Source organism: Aquarana catesbeiana, linkage group LG07 (genome assembly GCF_042186555.1).
Source record: "Aquarana catesbeiana isolate 2022-GZ linkage group LG07, ASM4218655v1, whole genome shotgun sequence".
Lineage (NCBI taxonomy): Eukaryota > Metazoa > Chordata > Amphibia > Anura > Ranidae > Aquarana > Aquarana catesbeiana.
In genome coordinates this window covers 31622901-31634110 of record NC_133330.1, presented here as the reverse complement: position 1 = coordinate 31634110, position 11210 = coordinate 31622901, and the positions used below count along the sequence as shown (strand labels likewise).

Here is an 11210-nt window from a genome sequence, read left to right as displayed (position 1 = left end):
CAAATGTTGGCTAGCATGCTCTCAAATTTTCCGCCAACAAATGTGTGTTGTCGGACTTTCCGATCGTGTGTACAAGTCCGTCGGACTAAAGTCCAAAGTACAAACACGCATGCTCGGAATCAAGGATGAGCCAGAAGTGCTCGGTCTTGTAAAACTAGCGTTTGTAATGGAGATATCACATCGGCTCGCCGTACGTCTTGTACGTCACTACGTTCGTAATTGTTGTGACCGTGTGTATGCAAAACAAGTTGGAGCCAACACCCTTCAAACAAAATTCCACGGTTTTGTTGTTGGAAAATCTGATTGTGTGTACGAGGCATTAAAGAAAGAAGACTGGGAACCCAGCCCTTCACGTGACTGGTTATTCAGGTAGGTAAATGTGGCCAGTAGGTTATGAAAAATAATAAAAACGGGGTGGGGTAGAATATTTATTATTTTATTTCATGCTGGAAATCTGCTTTAATTTCAGAGGAAATAGAATAAATTACACAATTGCAAAAACCTCCGTGACTTTGTCCTTCAATCTCCCGAATGGGGTCACAGACGGAACATTTGGAAAGCATGGATGTGAAGTGCTGATTGGAATCTATATTGTAGAAGGCAGTAGCTTTGGCTAGGCAGTTTTTAAATATGAAAGGGCTTCAGAAAGGAGGCTCTAGGAGTTTGAAAGAAACAGGAGTACCACATCAATGATGAATGAGTCCAGAATGATTTTATTCCTTTGTAAAAATCCAGGGTAAAAAAAATCCCAACATCTTTCGGGGGGTTGAGCACTAACATCAACTTCAGCATGGCTGGCAGAGATGACTGAGATGAAAAAATTGAAGACTCTGAGGAAGGCTGCCAGACTAAAGTTGCTAAAGCTTGTTTACTCCCTGTGAACTCCTAATTCACATCTGAATACAGATTGTTTTGTTACAGTCATATTAAAAACTATTTTTTTTATTAAAATAAAAAAAGATGTTATACTTACCTACTCTGTGCAACAATATTGCATGGAGCGGTCCTTTGTTTTCTTCTTTGGTGGTCCCCTGCCAAGCACTGTCCACTCTCTTCTTCTGAGTGCCCCTTCAGCAAGCTGGGTGCTAAGAGCTCTATGGAAGCACACAGCCCAGTTCGGGAGTGCGCCCACACTGCTGCACATTCTCGAACTAGGCTGTGTGTGTGTCCACAGATTCATACAGAGTTCATTCTGCTGGCTACCGCTCAGAACCCTTGACCAAGAGCTGTCATTAAGTCTGTGTGCTGGGTGTGCACAGTGAGCACGCTCTTAGCTTACAACCTCAGCCTGCCGTGGATGAATATGTGTGGCAGCTTGGCGTTAAAGCCCACCTTTCTTGCAGTCATTCATAGTGTATGTGTTATGAGTGTGGCAAGAGAGTAAAGATAGTCTCTGAGCCCAATTAAGACCTGATGAAGGGGAAGGTTGCGGCCTTCTAAATTTGTGGCTGCTTTATGTAATGTTGGTAAAGAACTACTAAAGAATGTTAAACTCTATCTTTTGGCAGCCCTAGTTTATCCCATATGCTTTAAAAAGAAAAAAAAAAAAGGGAGCAGTTGTATTTTTAGACCCTTCAAATTTAATTGAGACTGCCATTGCTTTTTTATCCAAATTTGATTTGCAAGCCCTGATGAAGGGGTGGGGGGGTGGGGGGTGCAGCTCAAATCCTCAAAACGTACTGACTTTTTATCTTGAATTTTTATGATGTAAAAAAAAAAAATATTCTGGACTACAAAACCACTGGTGTGTTTTTTTCTTGTTTTTTTTTTTTTCAAACGTCTAGAAATGAAAACCAGGCAGAGATTTCAAGTCTCCATTACTCTGTCCTAAATTGCAAAAAAAAAAAAAAATTGGCTGGAATTATGCTTTAAACATTTACTACCACCACCCGAAACATATCAAAGGACATTGGAAATCACCAACATTTTCAGACTGAAGGCACAAAGAAAAACATGGCATCTACACAAAGTTGTAACAGAAAGCATGCAAGCTCTTAGTGAATCTGAAATAGGGGCTGCTGTAAAATAACAGGCGGAAAGAAAACATCTTTGTTTCCACAACAACCTATCAGAATGCAGCTATTTTTGGCAGTACAAAAGTAAAATAATGAAAGCCAGCAGCTGGCTCATACAGACATTTTTTTTCAATAAGTAAACAATAAGTGCAATAAAGAGACATGTAAAAAAAAAAGCTACCTACTATGTACTAACCTTGGCTGCAGCTATTTTGTGAGGCATATTTAATATACCCACAGACGGAATGTGCACAATCTAATCAGTGAGAGGTCTTTGCGCTCCGAGGGATCTTTATGTAAACATCATGCTATTGGTCAGTAATTAGGCCTGCGCAGCCCAATTGCAGCAAGCGATGCTGGAACTGGTTGCTCCGCTTACAAATATTGGATCGAGTAAGGCCTCCCTGACTTGGCATTTTTTCATTTAGCTAGACGCTACTATCGCCTAGGGATTGATTCAGATAACAAAATGGCTGCCTCCTATTTTGGCTCAAAGCACCCTTGGAAGGAATTTCTATTACAGCAAAAAATTGTCATAGCTTTTTCTACATTTTTAAACTATGTAAACTCTTCATTTTCCCCATGATGAATCTCCAGTTGACATGGTCCCTCCACCTTCTTTTGTGCTGATGTTGGATGGATTAGCCGTGACTGAAAAGCAGATTCTGAAAAACAAAAACAAAAAAAGGTGCAAAAGTGAGATACTGGCAATCACAACTGTTTCACTTAAAGGGAATGTGCCATTGGCACCAAACAGCCTATTTAAAGGATGTTTAGATCCATGCTCAGTGCTGACTGGTCTTCAGCTGTTTCTGTGTGTCCTGCATTATATCCGTTACTGACCTGGTTTGTGCTTGACCAGTCCTTGGATCCTGTTTTTTATTCTGTTAATCTGTTCCTGACCTTGGCTTGCTCTTGACCTTGTCCCTGATCTTGACTTTGTCCTTGTCCCTGTCTATTGGCTTCTGTACCTCATTGTTTGCTCGTTGCTGACCCTGGCTGCCCCTCTGACTATGCAACTGTCTCCAGTTTGGCTCAACGTTATCCCTGAGTGCCTGCTCTGGCTGTCCATCTCAGCTCCTGACTGGATGTCCTGCCTAAAACTTTTGAGTCTGCATCTCCTGCTACAAGTTTTGCTACGAACACCCGCTAGCACTCATGTTCCTCCTGTCCCAGCACTCGTGTTCCTCCTGTCCCTCGGCACTACCTGTTCCATCTTCAGTGGGGCCTGGGCTGGAGATACAAGAGAGGCCAACCTCGTAATTTCAGTCTCCTACCAGGTACATGACACCTGACTTTGACAGTTACATACTTATTCCAGGTTAGTGACTCAGAATGCACTGAAATCAAGAAATCAACAAAATAGCCATTTGAAATTTAAAAGGTGTCTTCACATTCTTCTATCAATCTCCAAGGCCAAAACCCATCAATCAGCACTCTGCCATACACCCGCCTAATGGTCAGAGGATCAGAGCTCTAACACATTGTGCATATTGGTTAGAGGGTCAGAGCTCTACCACAACCCAATCTACTAATTAGAGGGTCAGATTAATCAAAATTATGTCTTTTTGCTAGAGGGTCACCGCTTGGCTACATCTCCGCTACTATTTGCAGGCTCAGAGCTCTATCACAATCCAATCTACTAGATAGAGGATCAGAGATTTGCCACTGTTCTGTCTATTGGCTAGAGTGTCAGAGCTTGGCCACAACCCTGCCTTGTAGTTAGAGGATCAGAGCTCTGCCACAACCTCATCTACTAGTTAGAGGGTTAGAGTTCTGCCATAACTCCATTTACTAGTTAGAGGATGAGAGCTCTGCCACAACCTCATCGACTACTTAGAAGATCAAAGCTCTTCCACAGTTCTGTCTATTGGCTAGAGGGTCCGAGCTTGGCCACAACCTTGTCTACCAGATACAGAGATCTGCTACAACCCCATCTACTGTTTAAAAGATCAGAGCCCTGCCACAACCACAGTGTTCTAGTTAGAGAGTCAGAGCTCTGCCACAATTCTGTCTATTGGCTAGAGGATCAGAGTTTTGTCACATCCCCGTCTACTAGCTGGAGGGTCAGAGCTCTGCCAAAATGATGACAGCCATTAGAAAAAAAATGTCATACAGAATAGCCTTGGGTGACATAAGCCTTGTTCTACATTATCCTAGGGATATGTTACGATTTGACATCCCTGTTGTCTCTCAATCTAATTAAGAGGATCAGTTGATGCTCATCTAGATTTTAAACTTTGAGAAACTCACAGTGTAAAGTATAACCCCTTCCCAACTGTGTTATGCATTACGCATATATGCAGAGGCAGAGAAAGTGGCCCTTAACGCCAAGCCGCCACACCTATGCGTCCACGGTGGTCTGAGGATGTGGGCTGGGAGCGTGCCCACTGCATGCTCCTACCACACTGACTGAGCTGTCTCTGAATGCTTTTGCTGCTCCTCATCAGGAACCAGCAGAATGGACTCCTGATCATGTGACCACGGTGGGAGCCAATCACATGGGGGTCACGTGATTGGGAAGCCACTATACCACTTTGCAATAAAATCCACCTAAATGGCCATTGGGAGGTGTGAGGGGGTTAAAAGTGCTTTTGAATATAAAAAAAAAGGAATGCCCTGTCATCGCTGATTAGCCGCTGTTCACTCATCAGGTCATCTTACCTACAATAATGCCATGACAGGTTCACTTTACACAAAAAGTAATGGCAGCACGGACATCATCTATCAGGTTTGGTCATTTACAAAGGGCCTTGGTACACATGCTCGCTAGCTGTGGCCTTAACATAAGTGAATGTGGAGTTTTGCCATGACAACCAGATGAATTGCTGTAACTATCTAGTCATATAATCATAATGATGTTAAAGGGCAAGTTTATAACACTTCCTTGTAACATACAAGCTGTGCATTCCTCACAGCCACACTTATAGCTAACCAAATTAGCTCTCACACCTTTCCACCCCCTATGGACCAGAGCACTTTTTACATTTCAGAAATAACTTTGTACTTTATTTTTTTTTTTATATTCAATAGTTTTATTGTTTTTTACAAACATTATCAAACGTATGTAAAAATACCATCTACTGTCTTAAATCTTAGCAAAGAAGAAGAAATAAAAAACCCAAAACCCACCCCCACACCCTGCCCCCTTTCCCTTCTAGGTTCCCTCCTTTTCCCTTCTTATCCCGCGTACACACGAGCGGACTTTTCGACGGACTAGGTCCGGCGGACCGGACTCCGTCGGACAATATGACCGTGTGTGGGCTCCAGCGGACTTTTTTTCCCCAAAAGTCCGACGGACCTAGAAATAAAACATGTTTCAAATCTTTCCGACGGACTCGAGTCCGGTCGTCTGTATGCTAGTCCGACGGACAAAAACCGACGCTAGGGCAGCTATTGGCTATCAACTTCCTTATTTTAGTCCGGTCGTATGTCATCACGTACGAATCCATCGGACTTTAGTTGATCGTGTGCAGGCAAGTCCGTTCATTCAGAAGTCCGTCGAAAAGTCCGCCGGACCTAGTCCGTCGAAAAGTCCACCCGTGTGTACGTGGCATTAGTCTTCCCCAACTAATCAATTCTCTACATACTCAAGATATTAATATTCCCATGTGTTCTCATTCTCCTGTATCACATATTTCCATATACTTCCCCGATTTCTTAAAATCCAGCCATTTTCCCCAGGTATCGTTATATCTCTCTATTAGGTCTTCCCCTGCATGTATCGTCTCTTCGATGGAGCAATTTTTAGTATCCCTTCCTTCATGCTTGGGGTTATTAGTGTTCACCAGTACCTAGGAATCGGGCCTTTAGCTGCGTTTAACAGGTGTGGTACCAAAGATGTCCTGTATTGTGCTTATATGTATTGTGCTATAGGTTTATTAGTTTTATGAAATAGGCATCCCCAGGGTTCGGCCTGTATGTGCTCCCCTGTTATTTCCTTAAAGCGGAGTTCCACACAAAAATGGAACTTCCGCTTTTCGGAACCCTCCCCCCCTCCGGTGTCACATTTGTCACCTTTCAGGGGGGAGGGGGGTGCAGATACCTGTCTAAGACAGGTATTTGCACCCACTTCCGGCATAGACTCCCATGGGAGTCTATGCCTCTTCCTGTCCCCACCGCGCTGTCTCCTGGGAAACACACAGCTCCCAGGAGATAGCGGGGACCACTAGGGATGCGCAGTGCGACTCGCGTATGCGCAGTAGGGAACCGGGAAGTGAAGCCGCAACGCTTCACTTCCTGATTCCCTCACCTAGGATGGCGGCGGCAGCTGCCGAGAACCGAGCGGGTTCTCGGCGTCCCCTGCCGACATCGCTGGACCCTGGGACAGGTAAGTGGCCATTTTTTTTTTTTTGGCGGTGTGGGTGAACCCCCGCTTTAATAATCTCAATAACCCGGGCACTGACCTAGATCAAACCTTGATCTAGGTATATTTTTGTATTTTATTTTTTTATTATTGTTTTTGTTAATTTTTACACACAATTTTTTTTTTCTTTGTAAGAGGAGAGAGAGAGAGACGATGTATCTATTCACAGAAAAAGAAAACACAGGGGCAGGCTTCACAGTGACTGATGACTGTGATAGCTAATCAGAAGCTATCACAGTGATCAGGTGACTTGGAAACGGGAGTTCCAGGTCCCGATCATTACGAGACCCCGGTCCCTGTGCTGGGAGCGCACTGCGTGGTGCTTCCAGCACAGGGGGAGATACGCAAATATGCGACCCCACAGAAAAAAGCCCAGTCTAGTGGGGCCGCATATTTGTGTTAAGTTGACGTGAAGGGGTTAAAACAACACTAAAATTAGGCTTCTGGTACAAAGCATTGCAAAATTATTTACAAATATAAAAGAAATTGTTTTCAATCTTGATTTTCTTGTATATGCAGCACCAAAACATTCACAAACAAAATGAATAAAAACCAAAAAGTTGAAATATTAATGGCTAGAAAAATGGAAATAAAATAGAAATAGAAATTAGCTATGCGGCTGTGTAGGTGAGGGGGAGGGGGTGTCAATTCCCTCCACTCAGGTCTCAGAATACAATCAGCTCCCTGCTCCATGCTGTGCAGTGTGTGAGACATCAGATCCCCACCCCCTGGAGCTCAGAAATTCTGCGTAAAATGTGTGCTTTAGGAGGCCGTAGAGGAGAGAGGGCAGCAGATAAACAGGTACAACTTATGTAGGAGGATGTGTTTCATCTCTGTGTATCAGCTGAGGCCAGTCACTTAAAGTGGGATATGTAAGGGTTTACAACCACCCAATTGTAAGCCTTGCTTATTAGGAAGTTGAAGGATAATTAAAATATAACTGAAGGCAAAACCTTTTTTTTCTTTTTTTTTAGTCTTGGATACATTGGACATGGATTTGAACACATCAGGTTGTCCCAGTTGGGGAGATCCTCTCTATTTATCCTGTTTACTGTTATCACTGAGAGTGAAAGTGAAATCCCTAATTTAGGGTTGTCACCAGCACATAAATAGAAGGGGAATCTTCCAATAAGGACACTAGTTTTGGTGATCCTGGTGACAACCAGGGATTCCATAACTTTGGAGTGATTTCTTCTCACTTCCATGAGAAAGAAAGTGAAGGGAAATCTAGAGCTGGGCGTTCTTCTCAAAAAAAAAAAAAAATCTGCGATTAAAAAAAAAAAAAAAAAAAAAAAAAAAAAAACGAAATTCACGATTCGAATCGAGTTTTTTTTTTTTTTTTGGACACCGCACCGGTACTGAGGAGCTGCGGGCAGGAATTTTTAGGCAAGGCCGCGGCTTCGGCCTAGTCCACGGCGTCCAGCCTCGCAGACTAGGCCGAAGCTGTGGCCTCACCTAAAAACTCCTGCCCGCAGCTCCTCAGGACCGGCGCGGTGTCAGCGCCGGTCCTGGTGAAAAAAAATAAAAAATCTAAAAAAAATTGATTTGCTGAAATTTTGAATCGACTTGACCTCTCAACTCGATTCAAGATTCAAATCGATTTTTTCCCCAGCCCTAGGGAAATCCCCCCAATGTGACAAATGGCAAAAAACAAAAAAAACCTGACAGGGACTACTGTTACACCCCCCCCCCCCCCCATAAGGCCTGTACACACAATTAGAAAATCCACGAAAAATACCACTTTCGAAGCGATCGTATGATAATCGGATCGTGTGTACAGAGCTTTCGAGAGCCGATCAGTTCAGCCGATATTATCCGATCGGACAAGCACGAAAATTTTTCTCGGACGATACCAGATTGTACGATTTTCTTTAAACCAGTACAGTTGTCGTCCGAAAATACAATACAAATACACTACAACACATGACATCACTTCCAAATTTTTTATTCTGTTGTATGAGAATTTCCGCACTTTAGTAAACTCTTCATGTTCGATATCCGACTAGCATGGAAAAAAAAAAAAAATGGATGATCTGTGGTCCGATTTACGGATCGTGTGTACGGGGCATTACTCTATCCAAAATGATAAAAAAAAAAAGTCCTGCCTTCAGTTCTGCTTTAAAGAATTGAAAATCAAGGCGTTGTTTTATAACAAGAATCCATTTTTAAATCAAAGGATATAACAGTTTGCCTTCTTTCCTTGCAACGTGGGAGCAGCTAACCTACAGTCTTTTGCCTGCAACAAAAAAATATTGTGTTCGTGGCTGCCCACCACTATTACATCATGCCGGCTTTTAGCACAGCACACAACAGAGGGAGCTCAGTTTTATTTTTATCCTTAAAGTGATATTAAAGTTTCAGATTTTTTTTACATTAAAATAATAAACATGTTATACTTATCTGCTCTGTGCAGTAGTTTTGCACAGAGCAGCCCTGATCCTCCTCCTCGCCGGTGCTCCTGGCCCCTCCCTCCTGCCAAATGCCCCCAGCTTGCTATGGGGCACCCAGGCGGGCTTGTGCCCGAGCCGATGCGCTGCCTATCCATTCTTGCAGAGCCGCGGCTCGAGCCCCGCCCCTCTCTCTCCTCATTGGCTGTGATGGACAGCAACAGAAGCGAATGGTGCCCGCTGCTGTCTCACCCAATGAGGAGGGCCAAGGCTCCTGTGCACAGCGTTGGAGGAAGATCGGGCTCAGGTAAGCGTTTTCTGCTGCACGGAGAAGGGTTTTTACCTTTATGAAGGTAAAAATCTTTGAGTCTTTAGAACCAAGGGCTGGTTCACACCACAATTTCTGCCTTCCAGGTGCGTTTCTGCATATGCATTTTTGGTGTATTCTGGTGCATTTTTGATGCTTTATCTCAATTCAGGATATAGTTACATAGTGGATCAGGTTGAAAAAAGGCACAAGTCCATTTGGTTCAACCAATAAAAAGAGAAAAAAATGTGCTCCAATTTTGATGCGTTCCATGCATTTTTTCACCTTCATTTTCTTCATCTCAATTGAGGACATTCCGGTGGATTTATTATGTGTTTTGTAGTGTTCCAGATGCATTCCATGCAGAAATAAAAAGCAGCATGATCTATTTTTGTTGACCGTACTGGAACGCACTGCACTCGTGTGAACTGGGGCTACTGGAATACATGGAAAGAACTATGCATGCCTTTTTTGATGCACAATAAAAATTCACTGGAAAGCTTCTTGTGTGAACCAGCCCTATTCTAATGGCCCAGGTTCACACCAGTGCAGCGCATTCCAGTGCAGGCAACAAAAAATAGAACATGTTGCATTTTTTCTGTACGAAACGTATTTGGAATGCAGCAAAACACAACAAAATGCACCAGAATATATATGTCCTCAATTGAGGTGAAGAAAAAAAAAAGTGAAAAAAACGCACCGGAATGCATCAAAATCCATAAAAATTGCGCGTGCAGAAACACATCCGGAATGAAGAAATTGTGGTCTGTTAACAATTAATCAGTTATGAAATATCGCACACCTATATTGTGGCTGTCATTGGTATCATAGAATAGGGACACAGACATGGCTTCAGTACCCCAAATAATATACGGTAATCACAGTTGTGATATTTGAATGGTACTGACCAGGTAAGTGGAATCGGGCTTTCACCGCAAGTACACATTTTCTTGTGTTTGGTTGAAATCAAAATAATCAAAGAGCCGTGATGAAGTTGGTACGAGTTTGTATATGGAGATTGCTCCATAAAATGTATTCTGTCATATCTGGTGGAACGTGCGATATTGGTGATATCAGGTTATCTACACACCTCTCTGAACAAACAATTGAATCATGTCACACAACAACAAATCCATCAACCATACTAAACAGCGGCTTCCAGCTGCAGGTGATGCTGTGCGTGTTCTGAGCAGCGCTGCTCTTTCGAGAATACATAAAAAAAAAAAAAAAGAATTTTATTAATCCATAATAAAGACTCAACTGTACAGATGAGCTCTACTAAGCTCTACCTGTGTCTAAAAGGACCGTGTAATATAATCAAAATACTATTTCAAAACGGCAATGGCTGTTTCTGTAAAAGAAAAAGAATTGGAGCCGTGAGACTGTTACTTCCCCTCGCATTGTCCATGGTGGTCACAGAGACAGGACACCTTTGGTTCACTTTCTTATTAACTAGGCAAACTATTGAATTAGGACCCATGCACACATGCACGGGGCTCCGGCGTTTGGCCGCAGGCACAAGTGTGCTGTCCAGTCCCGCTGCTGGCAACCTGTTAAAACAGAAGTATGTTTTTTTTTTTTAGAATTCTGCTTACCTAGCTGGATGCAGCATCGGTCCAATGCTGCATCTGTCCCCCCCGCCGACTCTAGCACTGAGAACCGAGCATTCAAACACAGCTGATCGCTCGGGTCTCACAGTTCCCTGAGCAGAGAGCTGCTGACTGTCAGTCACTGGCTCTCTGCTCTGCCCCCTTGCACTCACTGGAGCTGTGGAGGGGGCGAGAGCAGGTGGCTCAGGCTGTCAGCGGCTCGCTGAGAGGCTGAGCCAGGTTCCGGTCCAGACATGTGGATGGATCCTGACCATATGGTCACAATCTTTCCTGAGCCTGGACCGGCTCTGTGGTGTCAGCCAACAGCAGGCTTCAGCCTCCTGTCTTCTGAAAACAGGTCACAGCAGTGCAGAATGGACTGCACGCCTGTGATCCACAGGAGAAGTACAGCAGAGCGAGCTTTGACTGTACTTCTCCTTTAAGCTCTTAGACAGGCTGATAGCTGCTGCAGCTGGAGAGGACTGGGCGGTGCACCTAGCGGTACTCATGTTTAGTGCATTATATGCCCAGGAACGAATTCCCAGG

General features: G+C 43.6%; 1 protein-coding gene across 1 annotated transcript in view; it reads right to left on the bottom strand.

Annotated features, from left to right (window-relative positions):
* Positions 1-415: 415 nt before the first annotated feature.
* The window catches only part of CHCHD6 (coiled-coil-helix-coiled-coil-helix domain containing 6), a 447244-nt gene continuing 436449 nt past the window's right edge, over positions 416-11210 (bottom strand). The window contains exon 9 of the mRNA XM_073591917.1: positions 416-2680. Coding sequence (XP_073448018.1) covers positions 2657-2680 — 24 coding nt within the window. The 3' untranslated portion in view covers positions 416-2656. The remainder of the gene's footprint in view (positions 2681-11210) is intronic.